At 39.3% G+C, this 26,372-nt stretch overlaps 1 protein-coding gene and 1 pseudogene across 4 annotated transcripts; one reads left to right on the top strand and one right to left on the bottom strand.

The window, feature by feature from the left end:
- LOC127412646 (solute carrier family 49 member A3-like) overlaps positions 1–2,543 on the top strand; it is a 51,585-nt pseudogene extending 49,042 nt beyond the window's left edge.
- A 1,282-nt stretch (positions 2,544–3,825) lies between these two features.
- On the bottom strand, positions 3,826–26,363 carry LOC127412581 (nuclear cap-binding protein subunit 1). 4 transcript variants are annotated; one of them, XM_051649047.1, is made up of 23 exons: positions 26,141–26,363; positions 25,569–25,660; positions 25,356–25,456; positions 25,081–25,237; positions 24,889–24,996; positions 24,695–24,816; positions 23,424–23,493; positions 23,101–23,316; positions 22,469–22,564; positions 22,267–22,341; positions 20,289–20,399; positions 15,157–15,221; positions 14,901–14,963; positions 14,693–14,767; positions 14,144–14,247; positions 12,777–12,899; positions 12,494–12,596; positions 12,179–12,272; positions 11,759–11,862; positions 11,245–11,362; positions 8,866–9,009; positions 4,537–4,650; positions 3,826–4,389 (listed from the first exon to the last, which is right to left on the bottom strand). In XM_051649047.1, exons 1-23 carry the CDS (start codon positions 26,172–26,174, stop codon positions 4,276–4,278), a joined length of 2,403 nt encoding a protein of 800 aa, XP_051505007.1. In that variant the 5' UTR covers positions 26,175–26,363; the 3' UTR covers positions 3,826–4,275. The 4 variants fall into 4 exon arrangements, with proteins under 4 accessions (XP_051505007.1, XP_051505008.1, XP_051505009.1 ...); XM_051649048.1 differs by having other exon boundaries at positions 8,866–9,006; XM_051649049.1 differs by having other exon boundaries at positions 3,827–4,389; positions 22,267–22,330; positions 22,467–22,564.
- Positions 26,364–26,372: the final 9 nt, after the last annotated feature.

Here is a 26,372-nt window from a genome sequence, read left to right as displayed (position 1 = left end):
GCTGTTTTGTGCATTACTTTCATTTCCTCTTTCCAGCTAAACTGGATCCTGTGTGGTTAGGGAACATGTTTGAAATGGGAACAAGTCCAGATTAATCCAGTCTTTCTGCTTTTCTGGGTCATCCTTTAAAAGACATGTTCTGATGAGATAATGATAGAGTTGGGCAGAGCTCCAGGCATTTATTTGTCTCTTCCTCTTTATCTGTCCCTGTCGCTCTTTCTACCACTACACCCACACACATTGACAGTGCCAGTGTTGGTGATGGCAGGCCTGTGTGCTCTGGGCACCTGCTGCTTTGTGGTGTTTTTCACACGGATTACCGGAGACTCAGTGCGGAAGCCTCGGCCACACCAGAGACAGTGACAGACCAGCCAACAGCAGGAGACACCTGGGCAAACAGCACTGCCGCTTGATGGACTGATCCGAGAGGAAGAGAAACCACTCATTACACTGTTTATGCACATATTAATACCAAGAACTTTACCTCATTCTTAAGCATTTAAAATATGAAATTGTGCCTTGGATGATAGTTACAGTGTGTTTATTTATTTCATACTCTAAATGGTTTGTTTAAACTTAAAAATGGCAAAAACTCAACAACCATTGTGACATGCATGATTCTTATACAAATTTTTTAGTTAAAGGTACATCATGATGTTCTTAAGCTGTTTCCACCTTAAATGGTTAAACATTTTAACCAAGACCAAATGTTTTATGCAATTAAAATCTTTCAGAATATGACACTTCCTGCTTTGTAACAGAAAAGGGTGCTGTGAATTTGAAATTGTTATACTCGTATACTGTACATTTTTATATATTTCAGTACAATATAATGTCCACAGGACTAAACCATTGCCTAAGTAGAAATAATGGATTGCAGGGTGTATATACTGTGTGTGTGTGTGTGTGTATATATATATATATATACAGTACTGTGCAAAGGTCTTATGCACATAAGATACTTCACAAAAACATTTGTCTTAAGATGGTTATTTATATCTTCAGCTTTAGTGTGTCAATAGGAAATATACATTTTAGACTCACAAACATTTCTTTTGCAAATAGAATAGAAGAACAGGGAGCCCTGCAACAGATGTCATGGCCCCACAGAGCCCCCCACTGAATATGGAGTCATTTTGGGATTACAAGAAGAGACAGAAGCAATTGAGACAGCCTAAATATATAGAAGAACTGTGGTGAATTCTCCAAGAAGCTTGGAACATCCTATCTGCCAACAACCAAGAAAAACTGTGTCCAGGTGTACCTAGGAGAATTGGGGCTGTTTTGAAGGCAAAGGTGGTCACACCAAATATTGATTTAGCTTTTTTGTTTACTCGACTTTGTATGACATTAAGTGATAAATGAAAACTATTTATGGCATTATTTTTGAAGACATCCTCACTATGTAACCTTTTTCTCAAGTGCCTAAAACCTTTGCACAGTACTGTTTATAAATACACCAATCAGCCACAACATTAAAAGCACCTGCCTAATATTGTGTAGGTCCCCCTCGTGCTGCCAAAATAGTGCCAACCTGCATCTCAGAATAGCATTCTGAGATGATATTCTTCTCACCACAATTGTACAGAGCGGTTATCTGAGTTACCGTAGACTTTGTCAGTTCGAACCAGTCTGGCCATTCTCTGTTGACTTCTCTCATCAACAAGGCATTTCTGTCCACAGAACTGCTGCTCACTGGATGTTTTTTGTTTCTGGCACCATTCTGAGTAAATTCTAGAGACTGTTGTGTGTGAAAATCCCAGAAGATCAGCAGTTACAGAAATACTCGAACCAGCACGTCTGGCGCCAGCAATCATCCATGCGATTATCTAATCTGCCAATCATGTGGCAGCAGTACAGTGCATACAGTCATGCAGATACAGGTCAGGATCTTCAGTTAATGTTCACATCAACCATCAGAATGGGGGAAAAAATGTGATCTCAGTGATTTGGGCCAGGGCATGATTGTTGATGCCAAATGGGCTGGTTTGAGTATTTCTGTAACTTCTGTAATTTCTGTTCAAGTATCGTCGTATTGTGCTCCTTGAAACAACCACACCATCTTTTTCCAGAGCAGCCTGTATTTCTCCTGAGGTTACCTGTGGGTTTTTCTTTGTATCCCGAACAATTCTTCAGGCAGTTGTGGCTGAAATCTTTCTTGGTCTACCTGACCTTGGCTTGGTATCAAGAGATCCCCGAATGTTCCACTTCTTAATAAGTGATTGAACAGTACTGACTGGCATTTTCAAGGCTTTGGATATATTTTTATATCCTTTTCCATCTTTATAAATTTCCATTACCTTGTTACGCAGGTCTTTTGACAGTTCTTTTCTCCTCCCCATGACTCAGTATCTAGCCTGCTCAGTGCATCCATGTGAGAGCTAACAAACTCATTGACTATTTATACACAGACACTAACTGCAATTTAAAAAGCCACAGGTGTGGGAAATTAACCTTTAATTGCCATTTAAACCTGTGTGTGTCACCTTGTGTGTCTGTAACAAGGCCAAACATTCAAGGGTATGTAAACTTTTGATCAGGGCCATTTGGGTGATTTCTGTTATCATTATGATTTAGAAAGGAGCCAAACAACTATGTGATAATAAATGTCTTCATATGATCACTATCCTTAAATAAAAGACAGTTTTTTTGCATGATCAGTCATATTTTCAAAATCAATGCCACAATTTCTGCCAGGGTATGCAAACTTTTGAGCACAACTGTATACTGTATATATTAATGTATATATTAGTATTAATTCATATACATTAATTTCTGACCCTTTTTTCTGACATGAAATTAATATATATATATATATATATATATATATATATATAGTATATTAGGGCTGTATATTTATTACAATTTTTAATCAAAATAATTACATGACGTGCAAATAAATTTATAGAATTAATAACAATTAATCGCATATCAATATTCACTGAGAAAGGCTCACAAAGACAATTTAGTAGATAATTCAAATAAATAAATATTACATCATATACATATGCTGTGGCAACAGACAAGTAATGCACTTAGATAATTAAAAACCTGTCCATGTTAAAGTTAAAATATTGTTTGCTTTATTTCCATATCATTGAATATAACACTATTATTGGTCTACTACCATATTTTTAATTGTGGGTCTCAGTTGGTCTATGTAATCATGCGTCGACAGCCCTAATATACAGTATATACATATGCATACTTGCTTGTATACAGTATTGTATTTCAATTACATAGTAATTACTGTAATCTAATTACTTTGTCAAAAAATTAGTTTATTACATTTAATTTCTAGTAATCTGATTACAGTGACTTTCAGTTAATTACTTTTAAGTATATTATAGGGTTTTGCTTATTTCTAATATATTATTTATGTTGAATACATTAATTATGGTCACGTAAAGAGTCAGTGTGAAGGAGAAATGTGAGGTGCCAAGTATGACTTGTGTGTATCAAGAAAGAAATCTAGACATTATTTGAACTTGAGCGGAAAAGTGTTTTAGAAAGTAAGTTAAGTAATAAAGTAATCTGATTACAATTTTAGATAATCCACTACAATTTGAAGTGGATTACCATTTTTTAGTAATTTAACCCAACACTGCTTGTAAATGCACAAACACGAGCCATGTAAACAAAACCGTTTCATGAGAGAGAATGGCATTAACTTCTGGCTGATTCATTTAACAAAACTAGCAAGCAGCGATCACTGACTTGACATGGCAAGACTTGCTTTTGTAAAATCCTAACCGTTGCACACCACATTCAAGATCTGCCTGACATGGTGAGAGCGAGCGCACGCGAGAGAACAAAACGAGACAAACAGATCTGTTTTTTGATTTTGTATTTTTTGGAAAAACTTGGTATTACATTGGCAAAAGAGCTCAGACTGCTCTACAGAGTCACACTATCCATAATAAAGACTCGAGACATGACGCAACTCAATTGAATAATTTTCCCATCAAAATGACATAAAACGCATAAAAATACAGTCGAGTAGTTTCATATTATGTTTGACATCACTGTTTTCAAAATTATGGCCATTAAAAGATCTACACTTTTCACAGAGTACTGGCCAATGACAAGGAGTAAAAAAAAAAAAAAAAAAAAAAAAAAAAAAAAAATGTCAAGGGCACTAAAAAGGGTCTGACATTTTCCAATATCACTACATAAAAGAAAACCATCTCCAATGTTCCTGGTGGATGCAACTAATCCTTGTGATGCCACATAAACGGGCAGGTATGACATTCAGAAGTGATGCATTAATGGATCTCATAACTGCAGAGCGCAGAACTGCTGGTACACAGTCAGGATGTGATGGTCGAGCTCAGCTGTGAAAAGCAGGTTCTCCAGGGTGCCCGCATACTGCTGAATGATCACATGATGCTTTGGAAGACAACAATGGTTGATGAATAAGGGCTGTTATAGGAGCTCAAAATAAAACACAGTAGCAACTAATCAATAAAAATTAAAATAGTTTTTAGTTGCAGTCCTACAATACAGACAAGCAAGCATGTGAATGAGAAAATGTACCATGAGAAAGATCTGCTGTAGCCTCTCGATGCAGTTCTTGTACCAGGGGGTGTTGATGTCAATGCCGCTCGTTTCACAGCGAACCAGGTGCTCCGTCAGTAACATTATGAAGCGCTGATGGAGAGAGATTAAAAAAAAACAAAAAAACTTTTTGTCATCTTAGCTCCAGGCACTGAGTGTTCAAATATCATAATGCAACACAAAGAAAGACAGAAAGAGACATGAAAGAATCTTATGTTTATTCTCTCCTGACAAGCAGGAACTAGCTGTAAAAGAGCTTTTCCCCCCATTGACATGGACAGAACTTTTGAAAACGTGTTGATATCTCTACAAAAATATTCAAGTTGGCATGAAATGAAAATTTTGTTGTTGTTGCAGGGAGGCGGCGCAGCTGCTTTTTCCGAGCTGCGCGATCTGCAAGCACGATGGGAAATGACTTGCTGACGACACAGCTTAATGCTCATTGGTTTAAACCAGGGGTTCCCAAACGTATTTGTCAGCCGAACCCCTTTAACTTATTTATTTGAAGTACCCCCTGGTATTTTAAGTAATGTTAACCTTTCAATATATAATTAATGTTACATCTTTACACTTTTTGTGTAATTGTTATATTTGAATGAACCTTTATTACATCTGTTGTTCTTTTCTTATAATATTTATACATTTTATTTCATTCGCCATGGTCTGTCAAATGGTCTGTTTTTCTCTGTCTTTGTCTAATGGTCTATTTTATTTCTTTCTTTTTTTGTTTTAATTTCCCTGAAAATGTTATAAATCTTTGCCATTCTATTTGTATATGTAGCCTACATTTGAAATCTTGATATGATATAGCCACTTTTTTTTTTAATTTTCAATCATAAAAATTATTTTCATTGAAGTAACAAAGCCAGGGCTGTAACAACCATTATATCCTGGGGTGGGGGGACATGTCCCCCTTACTTCTATAAACATTTTTAGGCAATGAAACATTACACCGATCAGCCACAACATTAAAACCACCTGCCTAATATAGTGCTGTCAAAACAGGTCTGACCCGTCGAGGCATGGACTCCACAAGACCTCTGAAGGTGTCCTGTGGTATCTGGCACCAAGACGTTAGCAGCAGATCCTTCAAGTCCTGTAAGTTGCGAGGTGGGGCCTCCATGGATTGGACTTGTTGGTCCAGCACATCCCACAGATGCTCAATCGGATTGAGATCTGGGGAATTTGGAGGCCAAGTCAACACCTTGAACTCTTTGTCATGTTCCTCAAACCATATCTGAACAATTTTTCAGTGTGGCAGGGTGCGTTATACTGCTGAAAGAAGCCACTGCCATCAGGGAATAGCATTGCCATGAAGGGGTGTACGTGGTCTGCAATCTTTAGGTAGGTGGTACGTGTCAAAGTAACATCCACATGAATGCCAGGACCCAAGGTTTCCCAGCAGAACATTGCCCAAAGCATCACACTGCCTCCACCGGCCTGCCTTCTTCCCATGGTGCATCCTGCTGCCATCTCTTCCCCAGGTTCCCCGGCCGTCCACATGATCTAAAAGAAAACATGATTCATCAGACCAGGCCACCTTCTTCCATTGCTCCATGGTCCAGTTCTGACACTCACGTGCCCACTGTAGGTGCTTTCGGAGGTGGACAGGGGTCAGCATGGGCACTCTGACTGGTCTGTGTCTACGCAGCCCCATACGCAGTAAGCTGAGATGCACTGTGTGTTCTGACATCTTTCTATCATGGCCAGCATTAAGTTTATCAGCAATCTGTGCTACAGTAGCTCTTCTGTGGGATCGGACCAGACAGGCTAGCCTTCGCTCCCCATGCACATCAATGAGCCTTGGGCACTCATGACCCTGTTGCCAGTTCATCGGTTGTCCTTAACCACTGCATACCGGGAACACCTCACAAGACATGCCATTTTGGAGATGCTCTGACCCAGTCGTCTAGCCATCACAATTTGGCCCTTGTCAAAGTCACTCAGATCCTTACACTTGCCCATTTTTCCTGCTTCCAACACATGAAATTCAAGAACGGACCATTCCCTTGCTGCCTAATATATCCCACGCCTTGACAGGTGCCATTGTAACTATATAATCAATGTTATTCACTTCACGTGTCAGTGGTTTTAATGTTGTGGCTGATCAGTGTATATTTATATATTTTTTAGGAAATGATACATGATTAGCCTATATTTTAAGTTTCGCATGTCGTGCAAGGAAATTGTAAGCAGCCGTCTAATTGACAGCTTTAAGACCCATCAGAAGCCTCCGTCAACCGGTCAGTTCGGCAGTGAACAGAACCAGCGCACAAGCGGTTAACAGTTCATGCAAGGAGGTACAGCCATCACCCATTGCTTTTCAGGACTACAGGGCAAACAATGTCAGGTTAATGAAGGTTTTTTACTTTAAAACATGATTGCATTGCTGATAATGAAAGTAATCATGCTACATCATAACTTTGTGTGGAGAGAAGCGAGTAAATTACTTTGCATTAAAAATGTCCATTTCTCACCATCAGTCTATTGCATGAGAGCGTGCACTCGCTCTCTCTCTCACACACAAACACACTGCAGAGCGCACAGGGAGAGAGCAAGCGTGCGCGAGAGAGAGCGAGAGAGCTCTCATCTAATTGAGGAAAGAAAATTGCACTGAAGCCATAGACACAAGTTTGGTTTAAAGGAAAATTGACACACTTGGTTTAAGTTGTGTTCTTGTTTTTTTATTTATTAAATGGCGGAGAACATTTGGAATCATCCATTTTTAAAAATCAGTAAATTACATATTTTGTACGCAACCTCTACACTCTCTCACGAACCCCCTGGAGTTCCCTCGTGAACCCCCGTTTGGGAAACCCTGACTTAAACTGCAATGTTTCGTTCTCTTCTAAAATGTTTGATTTTTTATCTCTACCATCATGTTTTTATGTGTATAAATTATATGTGAATATGCCCAACTCTCTGACAGTGCAATCTCTGTATGGGATATGTGATTGGTATTGTATTTCTCAAATATCTCAAATACGTGTCTTTATTAAACTAAAAATGGATGGAAAGACACGTCTTATGGGGGGAATTAAATAAAAGGTACACTGAATGTCTTGTTCATCATATTTATTTTCATTTAAAAGCAACAGAATTTAAACTGCGTTCACCAGCGCATGAATGTGAATCACGCAATATCTGCCTTTGATCTGGAAGGTGTCTGATCCACTATGAGAAGTGAGAACTGTCCGACTTGACAGCTCTTATTTCACTCCTCCCCTGACTGCAGCCGTCTACTCTCATCTACTTTCAAGGCGAGGCGTTTGGCATCTCAAACGAGCCAAATACCACAACCTTGCGAAGAGCTGAATGAAACCTCAATCGCATGATGGTGAAGATGGCAAGGTGTATTTTCATCTGTTTTCTTTCAAAACTATCGTTCCTTGGGGCCTGGGTAGCTCAACGAGTAAAGACGCTGACTACCACCCCTGGAGTCGTGAGTTCGAATCCAGGGTGTGCTGAGTGACTCCAGCCAGGTCTCCTAAGCAACCAAATTGGCCCGGTTGCTAGGGAGGGTAGAGTCAAATGGGGTAACCTCCTCGTGGTCGCTATAATGTGGTTCTCGCTCTTGGTGGGGCGCGTGGAGTTGTGTGTGGATGCCGCGGAGAGTAGCGTGAAACCTCCAAATGCACTATGTCTCCGCGGTAACGAGCCACGTGATAAGATGCACGGATTTATGGCCTCAGACTCGGAAGCAACTGAGCTTCCTCCTCCGCCACCCGGATTGAGGCGAGTCACTACCATGAGGACCTAGAGCACATTGGGAATTGGGCATTCCAAATTGGGGAGAAAATCAAAAACCCAAACTTAACCCAAAGTTCCTTAACCCAAACTTCTTTGGTTACGGGTCAGCTGGCTTGAATTTACATTTCAAATGAGAAATAATGGCGAATTCGCGGTTGTGTTCAAGACATTTCACACCTGAATTGCTGAGTTGATCACCAATGAATGACGCTTCGGAAGCCTCTGGAGTTTAATTATATTTTTGAATGCAGTTATCTTGGGATGCCCAGCACAATTAAGTGTTTTTTTTCCCTTTATATTTAGTGTATTGAGATTCAAAACGTTAAAATATGGTTCTCTTTTACTCACTCGTTTACTCACCAATATTTTCACAATCAACAACCGACGGATAAACTAAAATCCCTGCCCTACATTTTTTTTTCTTGTTCAGTTTCACTCAGAAATACATCAATACGGAAGTGGCTCGCAACTTCCGTTTCATGCCGACATAAAAAAAATTTAAAAAAATAAAAAGGCCTTTTAAATCAGAAAAATGGATTTGCATCGTCACGGACGCACCTGGAAAATAACAAGGAAAAGGTTCTTCTGTTCGCTCTGGGCCGACTCCACCTTCTCCTGCAGCCTCTCGATCTGTTCCTCCAGCTGACCCTCCTCATCCTCACTGTTCTTCTCCATGTCCTCTTCATCACCGCTGTCTTGCTGCTACCGCAAGAGAGACTCACATATGACTCCAGCATGAACATCACTCAGCATCAAGTTTTGTTAGTCATCCAACACTGCTTGTAAAAGAACCCACATGTGGACAAGAAGTTCTCTCAGTTGAGTCATTAGAACCAAATATTACAAATAAAATTTATTCTCAGCAATATAGGGTACAGAGGGATTTTGTAACTGTTTTACTTAATTGTACATTAATACAGTTGATTTTATGCAATTAGAGATATCTTTATTTCAGTGCAATAAAATGTACAAAGGTCCAACTCTCTCCTAACATGAATAAATGACAGAACACTGACCCCGTTTACATGCATATCAATATGCCAACTACCAAAAATCAGCTTATTCAAAAAAATCCAACTATGCAAGAAAATCCAAATTATAAGATTGTGCATGTAAACGTGCTCAATCTGCACTTCTCCTAAACTGATTCTTAATCATACTTAAAGGCCGCAGCACACTAAAGGATAACTGGGAGAAGTTCTTCGTTCAGGGGTAAAAAGAAGTTTGAAACAGCTGAGCAACAACATATCTTTAGAACATTCAGACAACCGCCACACCGCTGTTGAAGGCATTTAGAGGAGCATTTAAATATGAGGATGCACAAGACTACATGTAAAACCTTAACTAATGTGACATTAACGTGTTATCATTGACTTCATGCCTCATTCTATGAATATAACTCACATAAAATCAGTAAAAGAAGCTGTTTTAACCACTCGATGATTTAAAATAAAATATATGCAGTAGATAATGTTTCATTTGTCATGCTTACATTCTATATTCATGGCGCTAACATGTTATACGTGGTCATAATATGCACCGGTTACACTCTATTTTTGTAATTAGTTGCTGCAAACAGCACATGAGTGAAGCATATTATCAAACAGTAGAGTGAATGGGCACTTAAGAGTATCTGAGTAGATTTTATTCCTTTTGTAGATTAATAATAATAATAAAAAAAATCATATGACATGGTCTTGGAAAATGCCTCTAAGAAAACTATTGTACAGGTCAATTTGCACCAGCTCGCTAATAACTGCACGCCGTTGTGTTCATGCTGACTGATCTTAACCTCCTGAGACCCGTGCGTGACTGCTGTGTGCATTTTCTATTTCCCTTTTTGGATTTGTAACTAGTAGCACCTAATAAAGATGCAAAAAACAAAAAACAAATCAATCTATAGAAAGTCAGATTTTTTTATCAAACTTTTTATTATGTTTCCAGGAGTGTAGGTTATTAAGTCGTTACAGACATCAGAATTATGCTACTTTTTGATTCAAAGTAATGGCAAGCATCATCCAATCACTGCCAATCATGTTAAAATAAAATTATAAATTCTGAATCTATGTGCTAGTGCTGATTACAATTGTCCCATGTCTGCCAAACATGTTGAGTGGTTCAAAGGTCATCTGCAGCCTGAAACTGAACTTTTTACCGGAATTTAGGAGTGAATGCACTTGGCTTCATAGAGAGCTTTTGGATGCTCCCTATTTAGTGAATGACTTAACCTCCAGTGTGCTGTCTGTCTGCATTGGTCTCAGAACAGTTTGAAATGCACCTTATTTTCCTAACTCCATATAAAGCCTCTGAAAGCAAAATCTTTCAGCTTTTGGATGAACCCATTGATTCTCACTGTGAAAAAGCAGAAATACAGTATTTCTAAGGAAAAATTTGCTAAAATACACACTAGTGTATATTGTGTTTAGCAGAGCGTGGCACATCAGATTAAACTAGAGACTCTACTCTTTTAACTTAAACAGGTTTCAATGTAAAAACTTAATTAGGTTTCTTACCAGATGTAGTTTATCGCATTTCTCTCAAAAAGACAAACTCCGCTATGGTTGGCACCATGTTGTTTTGTCACATGACGTGTCGAAAGTTTAACCCTTTACTAACAGCCCAGAGTCTCCTGAACTGAGATCAGTCGGTTTAAATGTTTTAAATTATGCGTTGTGTATAACGAAGCCAAAATACAACATCCACGCATGTGTACGTGGGGTCGGACGAGGTTAACTAACTGAATGGGAATTAGATGACGGCTTCAAAGTTCTCGTAGGAAGTGTGCCAGGGCCTTTACTTGCCTCCTAGCAAGAATAAATGTTTTTGTAGACTAAAAAGCAAACATCTCTTGAAAACTGCATGAAACTGTTACAAAACTAATCCCCGTGACATTAGAAAGTGGTTTGAAGTTTGATTTCAATTGTATTTTTGGAAAACCTTTTTGTTGTGTTGCTTTTCCAGCTTTTCTTTCGCCTCATCCAGCTCTTTCTGGATCTTCTGCACATGTTTGTTCATCTTTCGGATGGTTGAATGAAGAATCTCCCAAACGTAAAACCTGCACAGCCCAGACAAACACAAATAAATTACAGGTGCAATCTTCTCAGGGTCAGAAATTAATGGAGGCCCAGGACAAAAATAGCATCGTAACGGACAAAAACGCCCCCAAAATTCAAAATGTGGGGGCAAAAATATTTAATGAATTCTTCTTTTTTGTTCGTATCATCTGATGTTTTATTTTAGACATTTTATGTAGTTAAATATATTATACAAAATATGAATTGAAGCTCATTTTATTTGCTAGGTAACAACCCAATTACTGAAAATGTATTTTAATTGAATAGGCTTAAATATGGTTAGACAAAAAATATATGACCTCATAAAAGAAAAACTTTTTTTTTTTAAAGTTCATTTCTGATAGTGGTGTGAATGTGTGCTTGTTCTGTGGGTTTACCTGGTGAAATCATGAGCCATTTCAGGAGAGAATATCCAGTTGGCCACGGCTGCACAGTCCACAATCTGAGTCCGAATAAACTTGTCTGTCAACACTGAGATCATCTGCGCACAATGTTCACGAACATGAGCTCTCATTCCCACATATTCATAAAAAAAACTTGCCCATATGTAAGAGACAACGCAAAATTACCTAAATTACCTAAAAAGCCAAAAAAGCAGTAACTACTGTAACACTGAAAAGCTTCATTTTATTTTTTTTTTTTGGTTTAGCCAAATTGTTTGCCTGCTTATACAGTTTAGTATTTGACCACACAATACCACAGTTGACTATTCAGAATCCAGAATTCTAGAGAGCCATGTTCTAAGACAAAAAAACATGTAGCAGTAGAATTAATATATGAAGTGTGAATGATCTCACCTGAGGGTGACCCTTCCAGAACTCATACAGAACCCTAAGGATGTGCAGTTTCCCCTCGTCACTGTCTGTAAGGGTCTTTAGAACCTCATGGAACCTGACAGAGAAATCGGCTCATCACTACTTACCAGGGAGAAAAAAGCTAAGCATTTTTACAATCAACTAGCACAAAATGAGTCTTTCATTCTTTCTCAATGGTCTGCGATCTAACACAAGATTCACTTTAAACAATTACAGACAGCGTTCATAAGCAGAAGGAGAGGGAACAGAGAGCCAACTGCTGGCAGGTCTGTGTGGGGTTTGGCAGGAGACACTCACTTGGCAAGAGCACTGAAGGAATGACTGAAGGACTTGGCAGCCAAGTGGAGCAGGGTCTGCAGGAACACATCAATCTTCAGAGGGTTGAAGCTGTCGCCCTCATCTGGAAAGAGATGAGAACTGCATTTAGATGCTGCTCAATGCTGACACAGATTCTATTAACAGTCATTAATAGAATAGTAATAGTTTATTAATAAGGCTTTAAAACCTTCTGAGACCAACTGAAAAGCTTACAATTATCCAATCATATTTGTGGTAAAATACCAAAGGCAGTCTGACCCACCATCATCATCATCCTGGTTCGGATTAGGCACATCTTTTAGTACAGTAAGAATCTCTTCATTTGATGCACGGTTTTTGATAGCGTTAGCCACTGTGGTTGACACAGCAAATCCAGGCAGTGAACCTGTAACAGAAGTGACAAATCACATGTGAGAAAACATGACAAAAAAGAACACCTCACATTTCAATGATAGCTCATTTAAATTCTAAATATAAATGCTAATATATTCCATTCAGTCAATTTTTTAATTCCACTGATTTCAACAAAATTTGTCACGTGTGGACCTATCTTCAACTACACAACACACTGTTCCTGCAGTGTTTTTGATTCACTAAAAAGAACAGACTCGTAAGAATCATATGTTAAGGAATCGGACTACACTGCTCGTGCTGTGTTTCATGCTGTAGATTCAAAAGAACTGACTCGTAAGAGTCATTCGTTCATGAATCGGACAACACTGGTCGCGCTGTGTGTTTCATGCTGTAGATTCAAAAGAACTGACTCGTAAGAGTCATTCGTTCATGAATCGGACAACACTGGTCGCGCTGTGTGTTTCATGCTGTAGATTCAAAAGAACTGACTCGTAAGAGTCATTCGTTCATGAATCGGACAACACTGGTCGCACTGTGTGTTTCATGCTGTAGATTCAAAAGAACCGATTCGTAAGAGTCATTCGTTCAGGAAGTGTACTTCATTGGTTGTGCTATAGATGTTTCACACTGTAGATTCAAAAGAACTGACTCGTATGAGTCAATCGTCTGGGAATCGGACTTCGCTGGTCACGCTATGTTTTACACGCTGTAGATTCAAAAGAACTGATTTGTAAGAGTCATACGTTCAGGAATCAGTCTACACTGATCGCGCCCTATGTTTCACACTGTAGATTCAAAAGAACTGAGTCATAAGAGTCATTACTTTGGGAATCAGACTACACTGGTCACACTGTATGTTTCACGCTGTAGATTCAAAAGAACCGATTCGTAGGAGTCATTCGTTCTGGAATTGGACTTCACTGGACGCGCTGTATGTTTCACATTGTAAATTCAGTAGAGAGGTAGTGCTGCATCCGAATTGCTCTGCAGGAACACTGAGTGTTTAAGTATGGCGCTCAGTCCACATCTGTGCAAAAATGCACGTTTAAGAGCCATTAACACCATTAAAAGTCATGAAAATCATCTGATTCTGGTATTATTATTTTTTTTTTTAAATGGAACCGGCTCCAAATAAGAACTGGTTTTCAGTTCCTGACCCAATAAATGACAAAATGCAATTTTTTGATTTATCTTATTTCTTTTCAAAGATAATGTAAATATCTAAATAGAACTGTACACAGTCAATTACAGATGTGTAAAGGTGTCAGTACATACTGCTGGTCTCATCTGTATATTTATAGTGGCACAAGGGTTCAACAGGAATCAGAGCAGAGAAACTCGGAGGAACAATGTCCACTATCCGCTGATGGTACGACAACCTGCAGGTTTACAATCAGGACACAACATTAATAAACAGCAAAAATAACAAGCATCAGATGGATCCTAGTAACTATTAAGCATGTGCATTTTGCTAATTTTGTATACCCTATTAGTCAAGGCATTTTTTGTCATTATGTAAAATGACAGTTCTGAATTAGATGGTCATTTTCTTCTTATGGAGGTTGATATCATCAAAGAAGCAGATCTCCCTCTAAATTTTCTCTCGGTTTCCTCATTTGAAATCATTTGCTCTAAAATGTTAAAATATATTATTTTAAATATACACCGTGTTAGGTGTGTTTAGTTATGGCCTTAGAAAGAAAGTAGTGCCATAAATGTTGCTGTTGCTTCCCCCCACTGATGTAAACATATAGTGCTGACGCAAAAAGCTGAACTGCAACTAAATAAAAAAATTAGTTTGAATGCAATGTGTGAGAAAGTTACCTCATACTCTTTTCCAAAACCTCTTTAACAAACTTGGGTTTGGGCTTTTCAATGTCTTGTGTCAAACAGTCAGCCCTGAAGACACAGAGTTCAACACTTCAAGACAACAAATGCAGCTGAAGTCTTTATACATGCAAACAGACAACACACAGCCTCTACAAATGGAAGCAAATTTGATCAGTATGATAAGTAAATAACTAATTCTCACCAGTCATCCCAACTCCATCTGAACTGGAAGTTACTCAAATGATGCGAGAACCAGTTGATGAGTCTGAAACACAGAAAAATAAAATCCATGAAGATTCTTACGCCTCTTTTAAAATCAATCCTACAGGCGATACCAATACTAGAAAGGATTTAATGAGAATTTCAGTTAAATGCTGTCCTCCTATGTTTTGAATTTCAAAATGCAGCTAGCTAACAGGGTTTACAGTCAATCATTCAACATTATACTGAGAATTCACCGGTCTGCACATGTTGTGTTCATTGTGTCCAGTCTCATGTACATCATTTCTGTGGCTTGGGCAAGCTGAAAGCAGCAGGTCAAAGAAAACTACAAGAGCAGAGGAACCCATCCCATGAATTTGAATGAGTAATCATGTATTTTTTAAAACAGATAGTTACGGTTATGAATGCTGATTGGTCAATACAGTCTAACAGTCGTGCTATATTCAAAACAACTGCTAACCTGGATAATACACACTCACCGACCACTTTATTAGGAACACCTGTACACCTACTTATTCATGCTATTATCTAATCAGCCAATCTTGTGGCAGCAGTGCAATGTATAAAATCATGCAGATATGGGATGAGAGAGTTCAGAGATTGGCCAGACTGGTTTGAGCTGACAGAAAGGCTACGGTAACTCAGATAACCGCTCTGTACAATTGTAGTGAGCAGAATAGCATCTCAGAATGCACAACACATTGAACTTTGAGGCGGATGGGCTACAACAGCAGAAGACCATGTTCCACTTCTATCAGCCAGGAACAGAAAACTGAGGCTGCAGTGGGCCTACCATCTGTGTACCTCAGCAGAAATCCAGATTTGTCAGACAAGGCTATGTTTTTACAGTCATCTACTGTCCAGTTTTGGTGACCCTGTGCCCACAGCAGCCTCAGTTTCCTGTTCTAAGCTGACAGTAGTGGTACCCGGAGGGGTCTTCTGCTGCTGTAGCCCATCCGCCTCAATGTTTGACATGTTGTGTGTTCAGAAACGCTCTTCTGCATAGCACTGTTGTAACGTGTGGTTATTTGGGTTACTGTCACCTTCCTGTCAGCTTGGACCAGTCTGGCCATTCTCCTCTGACCTCTGTCATTAACAAGCCGTTTTTGCCCACAGAACCGCTGCTCACTGGATGTTTTTTGTTTTTGGAACCATTCTGAGTAAATTCTAGAGATTGTTGTGTGTGAAAATCCCAGAAGATCAGCAGTTACAGAAATACTCAAACCAGCCCATCTGGCACTAACAATCATGCCACAGTCCAAATCACTGAGATCACATTTTTTCCCCATTCTGCTGGTTGATGTGAACATTAACTGAAGCTCCTGACCCATATCTGCATGATTGTATACACTGCTCTGCTGCCAGACGATTGGCTGATTATGCATGAATAAGTAGATGTACAGGTGTTCCTAATAAAGTGGCCGGTGAGTGTAAATTTGACCGCAAAGCATCCAGAGGTCAGTTATTTAGTTTACATGTCAGGGACTTTATCTTCTAGCAGAAGGATGGTCTTAATATCTCATTATGTAGAAACTGTTTCATTTTAGCATATTTATATATATATTAGCATGTACATTTGCAATCAAAATTTTTCAACCCCCCTGACCAGCAATACATTCTGGTGATGTGAATTAAACTGAGAATTTTTTTAATTAAATTTGTGATTTTGAGAACAAAGTGTTCAGTTTACCCAAATTTGAAAATAAAAAATAACAAATTCTCTCCACAAATGTCATGTCAAACATATTCAACCCCCAAAGTCAATCATTTGTGGAGCATCCTTTATCCTTAATAACAGCAAATAAATGTTTCAGGTAAGTGTTCTCAGGCTTCAGACACCTCTCTATTAGAATTTTTACACATTTCTCATGAGCAAATGCTTCCAGCTCATTGACATTCTTTGATTTCTGTGCTGCCACTGCTTCCTTGAAATCCCAACAAAGGTTTGCAATGGGATTTTAATGATGGACTGAAAGGGCCATTTAAGGACACTCCACGACCTATTCCTGAACCAGATTTTGGACAAATTGGATGCATCCTTGGTGTTATTGTCTTGCTGGAAAGTCCAGTGTTCACCGAGCTTCAATTTACACACTGAAGGCATCACATTTTTCATGCCAAAATGGCCTGATACCTGAAAGGATCCATGGTGTCAGTCACATGGTCAGGATAGCCGTTTCCTGCAGCCGCAAAACACCCCCATAACAGGACTGACCCACCTCCATGCTAGACTGTGGGGATGGTGTCGTTCTTGTCATCACCTTGTCATCTTACTCCAGACGTACTGCTGACCCATGGGTCTAAAACTCATTTTCAGTTTAGTGGTCTTTCCTAATTACTTCTTGAATATTCAGTCAACTGGAGTCAACATTTCCCTTGGTGAAGTTTTGCTTTCTTCCACACCCCAAGAAGGTTGCTGTTGTTCCATATTAAAAAAAATTTATGAATGGTGCTGCCAACTTTGTCTATTGGAAATTGAAGTGCCTTGGAAATTTACTGTTAGCCATGACCTTTCTTGAGTAATGAAATAATCTCCTCTATTAGCTTTTGAGACAGCTTATTTTTAATTGCATTTTTTGCATAGAAATAAATTTTTGCTTACAACGCTAAACTTAAATTTTAAAACTTAAATAAGTGCCATTGCAGACTGATGACTTAATTTTGTTTTAAAACAATTACTTGTGTAGCCTTACATATTTAAGAAACAGCTACATGCAATAGGGGTTGAATAATTATGACATGGCTGTATTTAAAAAAAAAATCATGCTATTTAGAAATATTAGGTTATATATTCACACTATGACTTTGAATGTGTCACAACTGATATAGTTGTAAAGTTTAAAAATTCTGGGTCATCAGAAAAGCTTACAGTGCATCTGGAAAATATTCACAGCGCTTCACTTTTTCCACATTTTGTTATGTTACAGCCTTATTCCAAAATGGATTAAATTCATTATTTTCCTCAAAATTCTACAAACAATACCCCATAATGACAACGTGAAAGAAGTTTGTTTGAAATCTTTGCAAATTTATTAAAAATAAAAAATGAAGAAAAAAATAAAAAATAGATCACATGTACATAAGTATTCACAGCCTTTGCTCAATACTTTGTTGAAGCACCTTTGGCACCAATTACAGCCTCAAGTCTTTTTGAGTATGATGCTACAAGCTTGGCACACCTATTTTTTATCAGTTTCTCCCATTCTTCTTTGCAGGACCTCTAAAGCTCCATCAGGTTGGATGGGGAGCATCGGTGCACAGCCATTTTCAGATCTCTCCAGAGATGTTCAATTGGGTTCAAGTCTGGGCTCTGGCTGGGCCATTCAAGGACATTCACAGAGTTGTCCCGTAGCCACTCCTTTGTTATCTTGGCTATGTGCTTAGGGTCGTTGTCCTGTTGGAAGATGAACCTTCACCGCAGTCTGAGGTCCAGAGCGTTCTGGAGCAGGTTTAAATCAAGGATGTCTCTGTACATTGCTGCATTCATCTTTCCCTCGATCCTGACTAGTCTCCCAGTTCCTGCCGCTGAAAAACATCCCCACAGCATGATGCTGCCACCACCATGCTTCACTGTAGGGATGGTATTGGCCAGGTGATGAGCGGTGCCTGGTTTCCTCCAGACATGACGCTTGCCATTCAGGCCAAAGAGTTCAATCTTTGTTTCATCAGACCAGAGAATTTTGTTTCTCATGGTCTGAGAGTCCTTCAGGTGCCTTTTGGCAAACTCCAGGCGGGCTGTCATGTGCCTTTTACTGAGGAGTGGCTTCCGTCTGGCCACTCTACCATACAGGCCTGATTGGTGGAGTGCTGCAGAGATGGTTGTTCTTCTGGAAGGTTCTCCTCTCTCCACAGAGAAATGCTGGAGCTCCGTCAGAGTGACCATCGGGTTCTTGGTCACCTCCCTGACTAAGGCCCTTCTCCCCCGATCGCTCAGTTTGGCCGGGAGGCCAGCTCTAGGAAGAGTCCTGGTGGGTCCAAACTTCTTCCATTTACAGATGATGGAGGCCACTGTGCTCATTGGGACCTTCAATGCTGCAGACATTTTTCTGTACCCTTCCCCAGATCTGTGCCTCGATACAATCCTGTCTCGGAGGTCTACAGACAATTCCTTGGACTTCATGGCTTGGTTTGTGCTCTGACATGCACTGTTAACTGTGGGACCTTATATAGACAGGTGTGTGCCTTTCCAAATCATGTCCAATCAACTGAATTTACCACAGGTGGACTCCAATCAAGTTGTAGAAACATCTCAAGGATGAACAGTGGAAACAGGATGCACCTGAGCTCAAATTTGAGTGTCATGGCAAAGGCTGTGAATACTTATGTACATGTGAATTTTTATAATAAATAATGAATTTAATCCATTTTACATGCAAGGTCTGCACTGTACCTTTGTAAATCTTTACTGTCTTGGGGGGTTGAATAATTTCGATTGCAACTGTATATACTGTATAAACTGTGTTTTGTGCCCAACAACGCCATTAGGTGGCCAAATTGGATGGAAATTACTATAGAAATATATATGTTTCTATTTGTTCTCTGTTCTAAAATATTTAATGAGCTAGATATTGCTCTTGCGTAATGTCTGTTTTGTTAGTGAAATAGTGGATTTTTCCCCATTTTCACCCAGTTGGAATGCCCAATTCCCAATGCACTTTTAAGTCCTCGTGGTCGCGTAGTGATTCGCCTCAATCCGGGTGGCGGAGGATGAATCCCAGCTGCCTCTGCGTCTGAGACCGTCAACCCGCGCATCTTATCACGTGGCTTGTTGAGCGCATTGCCATGGAGACATAGTGTGTGGAGGCTTCACGCCACCCACCGAGGCATCCACGCTCAACTCACCACGCGCCCCACCGAGAACGAACCACATTATAGCGACCACGAGGAGGTTACCCCATGTGACTCCACCCTCCCTAGCAACCGGGCCAATTTGGTTGCTAAGGAGACCTGGCTGGAGTCACTAAGCACGCCCTGGGATTCGAACTAGCGAACTCCAGGGGTGGTAGCCAGCGTCTTTACCACTGAGCTACCCGTGAAATGTTCTTTTTGATGAATTAGTCAAAACATTTCCCAAACTGGTCTGAATGATTCTTTAGCAAATCAGAATAAAAATTATTTTTAAAAATCTGCAGCCAGTACTCGCAAATGACTAGAAAAGTAATGGAAAAGTAATTTGTTGAAAAGGGTGGGAACCCTGAATATAGGGCATCTCTCGTACCATAATATAAAATAATTTTTTTCTTACCTGAAAAGTCATTTTTATACTGCCTTAAAAACAGTTACAGGTATGTTACAAATACACTAAAACACAGAAGAAATCAAATTAATTACACTAATTCACATGACTTTTAGTCAGTGCAAAGGATACGACTTGTGGTAAAGAGCCAGGCTGCAGTTTGCAGAGCTCAATAAGTAACGCAGTGTACATGACATCAATGTGAGGAGGAGTGGGCAGCTGGAATAACTCGCCAAATATCACCTGCAGAGGAATATCAATACAGATACAAATAAAACATTACACAAACTCATAACTACATATCTGATTTAGTTTATTATTCAAATCTAAAGTTAGTAATTACCTGCAAAATTATAAAGTAGTAAAGCATTATTCATTGAAATAATGCAACTAGGGATGTCCCGATAAAAATGTTTTGAGAACGAGTACAAGTACCTGAAGCCCTTTCCGCTTCTCACCTCCGGAAAAGCAGGTCACTACTTGACCCAATGTGATTATTAAAATGGAAAAGGCTGATATTTCATTAAATAATTATGTAGTATGTATGTGCTGCTGCATAACAGAGCAACACAGATGTGAGACATTTCTTAAATATTATACCATTACTATTGATTTATTATTATTACTATAAGTAGTAGTAGTAATAGTAGTATTATAGGTGACTATTAAATGACTACAGAGTAGTGATATATTTCTGTCTTACTTTTTGCCTTTTTCAATCAAGCTTTTATTTTGAAGCCCTTACTGTTTCAGTGTGTTTCTGACAGTGGCTTCTCACTTCCGGAAAAGCAGGTCGCTACATGACCCAAAGTGACTGTTAAAATGCAAAAGGTTGCTATTTAATGAAAAAAATATGTAGCCTTTATGTGCCTCATGCTACAAAGTGAATTATCGCTGTGCGTGCTGTCATCTGCTACAAATAGAGCGCGCAATGTTAATGGTGTTTTCCGTGTCTGAGCCAAACAGCTCTAAAAAGTATGAGCACTTTGTGTCTTTATTAGAGGTCTACAAGCCTGGGCCTGACGGGACCAGAGAACCCAATGGGGTTCGGGCCGGGTTCGGGTCGGTTTTTCAAGTAGGACTTCGGGTTTGGGTTTGTATGAATGAAAAATAAACAGGCTTACCGAACTTGTTTCGCACACGTGCTCTCACTCACAGACATGCGCGAACGGACGAGTAAGGGGCCGTTCACACCAAACGTGATTTTGCGTGCGTCTGATCTGTTTACCCATTGTTTTCCTATGTAAACACATGCTGGACAAATGTCTTTGACATTTGAGCAGTGTCTCGCATTTTCTTCAGCGTCTCGCGCAGGACCGGAACATTTTAAACACCATGTCAAGTTAAAAAGAACTTCACATTTTCAAAAATGCATGTTAAGACACCTGTGCTCTGTTTCATTCATTGCTCTGCATCTAGATTGTTTTTAGCACAGGTGTCACAAAGATTCAACAATCTGAACAAGTTCAGGCTGCATAGAGGGTACTGTTGCATTGTTTCATATTATTCCAGATTGTTCTGCACCAAGTGAAGTTTCAGCAAATAAACGGTAAGGCAATGCTTTTTTTCCCCCTTCTGCTCTAGTGTACTAAGGGGCTGATGTATGTTTACTGTTTCAGTACTGTTACGAATGTTGCCTATATGCTTACATAAAACACAGCCTATTGCAACAGTACTTGCTAGGAGAAGAAATTAGATAGTAAGTGATTTCGGGTTAGGGCTTAAAATCTGACGGTATCGTTCGGGCCACACGGACTCTGTACGGGTCAGGTTTCATTTTAAGGTCCTTGCAGGCCTCTAGTCTTGACGTCTGCACAACACCGGCTCCACACATTCACAAGCACTCACATTTGAAGCGTGCAGCACATGCAAACTACTGTATATATATTTATCTCATTAAATTAGAGCCTTTGCGGTTTAATAATCACACTAGGACATAACATTTTAATTTGCACACTGAATGTTTACATAATGACATTTGTACGTTAGATGGTATCGATTTTTAGTATCGGAGCATTTTTACGAGCACGAGTGTGGTATCGGACAAAATTCTGTTACCAGTATTGGTACATCCCTGAATGCAACTGTTCAACATAATGTGGTTACTTACCTCCACAATATGGTAGTTAAGGGGTATCTTGTTTTTGCCAGGGTAGCTGAGCAACTGGGCAGCACTTAAAAAACATTTAGAATAAAAAAAGAGAGAGAGAGGTAAAGAAACAATAGAAAAGTTTAGGCAATTTCAATAATCAGTCAATTGTCCCTGTCAATCTCAAAATGGAAAGCTATCAGCATATGCAGAGGACTCACCAGGTTTTCCTCTCTTTCCAGTGAGAGTTGATGATGCAGTGCAGATTCTCTTCAATCACAAACCGCTCCACTGAATGACTGCCTGGCATCACTGGCCCCTGACATCACAGACACACAACCATTAGCAGACTTGCACATAAAAACAAGACAACTGCATCCACAAAAATATCATGACATACATAAGATATTGTAATGTAATATTAATACAAAGATATTACTTTATACAAATTAAATAATGTTTGAATGCATCTGAAGCACCAAATAAACAATGTATTAACATCTGAATACATTTGAGGTACCAAGGAATAGATGAATGATTCAAATTCAAAATCATATATATTTTTTTGAATTATGCATCCAATCATCATCACAAATATCCTGAAAATATCTCTCTTTTTTCTGCTGATGCGAGCAAGGCCACGTGGGCAGGGATATGTAACATTAACCAATAATAAAGTCCTGCTCTACATAATGTCCTTCTGAGTCTTCTGTTTATCTTGGAAATACATCACATTACAGAAGTTATATCCATTGTGAATGCGGTTTCAAATGGTGTTTGGATGAGGTAGTTTCTCTTCTCTACGTCCCATTACAGCTTCACTGATACAGGCTGGTTGTCAAAACAGTCCTGTACCTCTGGGGCGTCAGTGTAGTCAAACATGCGGAAGACGACACGGGGCATTGGGTAGACGGCGTCGTCAGAATGTGCTGGAGGGGTAAATGGGGGCAGGTTGTGCTGCAAGGCTTCACACAGCACACTGTCGAATGCAATATACGGACGCAGGATGTGACGCTCCTGCCAGCGATCCTTTTTCAACTTCTGCACCTGAGCCCACAGACAGTCCAGATACTAGAGAGATAGAGAATAGGAGAGGAAGTTAATTACCTAACAGACCCTTTGTCATGGCTTCTAGTTGAAGTGACCGGCCTGGATGAAGCCTGTGGTCTGACTCTCACCTCTTCCTGTGGGTGGGGTTTTTCTGCAGTCCAAACCTGCAGCATGGGAACATGAATCTTCTGTCGCCGCCTGTAACAAAACCCAGACCGTGACTGATCACAGTAGATTCCTCTGAGCTCAGTGGGATCATACCAGCATTGAGCTGTCAAACATTGCGATATCAATTTTATAAACATTGACCCCATTTCCTTAATAAATGTCCCTGGTTTTATTATCAGTGATTCATCAGTGCACATTAGAGCTGGGTATTGATACAGCTTTCCCAATTCTGATTAACAAGCTCACAATTCGATACTATTCAGATCTCGATTTGATTCGATATCGATTCATATGGATACATTTCTGTTGCAATGTCCATAGTCTCAGCTAATGCTCTTAATGATAAAAGGAACCTTCTAGGAACAATTCGAAAATTTTACATTATACAAATTATATATTTTTAGTCGTTTTTCATCAAATTGGTCACATTTTAGCTTTTAAATTTTTCAAATTCACTCTATTCCATCAAGCAATGTCTTGAAATTGCATATATTATGTTACATATATATTTTTGTTACTTTTTATTGTTTACTTGCATAATTTGTAATATTTACAAGTATTTACATTGATATGCAGGACACATGCATAATTGGTACTGTCTCTTTAAGACTACCGGCATCAGTCTGTAAGCGCATCTAACGAGAGAAAACATGCATCATTTCTTTAGCGAATCCATGTGTGATTATAAGAGACGTTATTCAGTGACATATGGATCCGTGGATCTTGTCTTTGGACACACAAAAATAGTTAAACCAAACTTTTACTATCAACACACAGCAAAAGGACCTCTGTGCTAATTTTTCCACTATAGCACTCAATCACGGGTGAGTGAAATCTGAACATTTACTAGCCAGTGGCAGTGGCTCAGACATTTTTAGTCACATGTGAGATTTGGTTGCACATGCAAGTGTTTTACCTGCATTAAAGAGGGTTGCGCATAGAGTGAAAGATCGATCTTGGGACTTAAGAATCGATATCGTTCAAATGGTAATCGCGATGCATCGGAAAATCGATATTTTTACCCAGCCCTAGAGCACATTATTATTAAGCCAAAAAAAAAAAATAATTACGTGTAACTTTTTCCACCTCATTAAAAATCCCGAAAACCAAGGGCACACAGGTGGGGAAGATAATATTAACCAATAATACCATAACCTACGAATCAATTAAACCTAAGATCTCTCTGAAATAACCATTACAAATGAATTTAATAGCTTAAATAGAAACCTACTTTAGATAACCCTCAATTTGGTTGAACAAGCGGTCCATTTCCACATCCTTCTTCTCATACAGCTCCTTGCCTACCCAAGGAAGACTTGACAGCACAGCATACACATACCAGTCAGACCGCACCTGTACGAACACTTCTGTTAGCCCCACGATTATCTACGAACAGAAAACAGTATGCTATGTGAGCACGTCTACCTGTGGGATGTCCTCTTCCTGTGTGACGCTGACAAAGTTTTCAAACATGGCGACCATAGAGGGAGCTGCGATGACATGACAGTTTACCAAGTCACTGAGGAATCGCACCTGAAAACACATGGCGAAATAAATGTCATAAAAAGCAGTGGAAATCAGTGATGCATTTTTGGATGAACGCAGACGAACACGTACCAAATAAACGGCCTCGGAGTACAGATTTGACTTTAGCGTCTCCTTAAGTTGTCGGATCATGGCCTCCACAAACTCTCCACCAAAGTTGTAGTTGCGGGCGTTGAGAAGCCCCACCAGTGTGCTGTATACCGTCAACTTCTCCGGCAAAAGCCTTGCACTGTGCGACAACAGAAACGGAGCGGTCATATACAGTGTCTTTTGTATTCTCTGCCATTTTGGATCCAAATCATAGGAAGCAAAAGAAATTTGAATGCTTGAAAGTGCAAGTTCATTACACAGCACATAAGATGCGCAGGATTTTGCTTTTATAATTTGGAAGATCAGCCTCCAGGACGCCAGCAAGACCCTCCAAATTGCTCTCCAAGGAGGATGTACTCTGCACATCACGCACGCACACACACACAAACAAACACAAAAAAATATTTACTGATCATTTATGTCTGAGTTCATAAACACTTTTAAATGATCAATAAGACGTGAGATGATACCTTCTCTCCCACTCTGCATATTAGTGACTCCAAACGGTCTTCAATCTCAATGGGTTCTGATGTTCTCCTCCTTTTGTGCGGCTGGGAGCTTCCTGAAATGGGTAAAAAAAAAAATGAGTCAAGTATGTGAGTCATAAAGAGAAGCTTTTAGCAAGTGTTGAGATTTGAACAACTTTTCTTAAACCCTCCATAAATGCAAATCACATTCATCACAGAAGATGAACAGTCACAGAAACTATATGAGGACAACAATAACAGTATCATAACAGTATTTGCCATTAATGCTTATTATCCAGATCTCAAAGCTCGTTTTATCCTCCTTTCAACTCATTTACAGTGACAGATACAAGGGACAAAAAAAAAAAAAAAAAAAAAAAAAGCTTTTACTTTGATTTGACTCGTTACTTATGGCTTTCTTCATTATGCAAATTTATGCAGGGGATGCTCAGCACTTAATGCAAATAAACAAACTATATTAGACCAACACCTCGCGCTTTGCCTAATCAAAAAGTATTGCATTAGGCGAAAACACACATTATGCAGATTACATAAACACATGCTAATACACTCACCATCATTCTCATCGCTGTGTCTGCGCCGGGACATTTCTCAAACTAAATATACAAACCCTTGAATAATATGAAAACCCTCTATATGTGAATGTTTTACTTGACGTTTTGGGTGAAGTTCTTTTAGTTTAGTCAAGTAAGAAGCTTTGAATTACAACAACCGTTAGCCACACGAGAAAAATAAAAAAGCGGCTGATTTAAGGAGACCACATCCGGGGTAACCTAACCGCTGCGT

The sequence above is a fragment of the Myxocyprinus asiaticus genome, chromosome 22 (genome assembly GCF_019703515.2).
Source record: "Myxocyprinus asiaticus isolate MX2 ecotype Aquarium Trade chromosome 22, UBuf_Myxa_2, whole genome shotgun sequence".
NCBI classification, from domain to species: domain Eukaryota; kingdom Metazoa; phylum Chordata; class Actinopteri; order Cypriniformes; family Catostomidae; genus Myxocyprinus; species Myxocyprinus asiaticus.
This window is presented reverse-complemented; position numbering and strand designations above follow the sequence as displayed.

Coding starts and splice junctions, on each gene's coding strand:
- LOC127412581 (XM_051649047.1), bottom strand. CDS start 26,174: ATGTCCCGGCGCAGACACAGCGATGAGAATGATG. Junction 20,400..22,266: donor TTAACTACCATATTGTGGAG/GTAAGTAACCAC, acceptor ATTCCTCTGCAG/GTGATATTTGGCGAGTTATT. Junction 12,273..12,493: donor TCCTTCAGTGCTCTTGCCAA/GTGAGTGTCTCC, acceptor TTTCTCTGTCAG/GTTCCATGAGGTTCTAAAGA.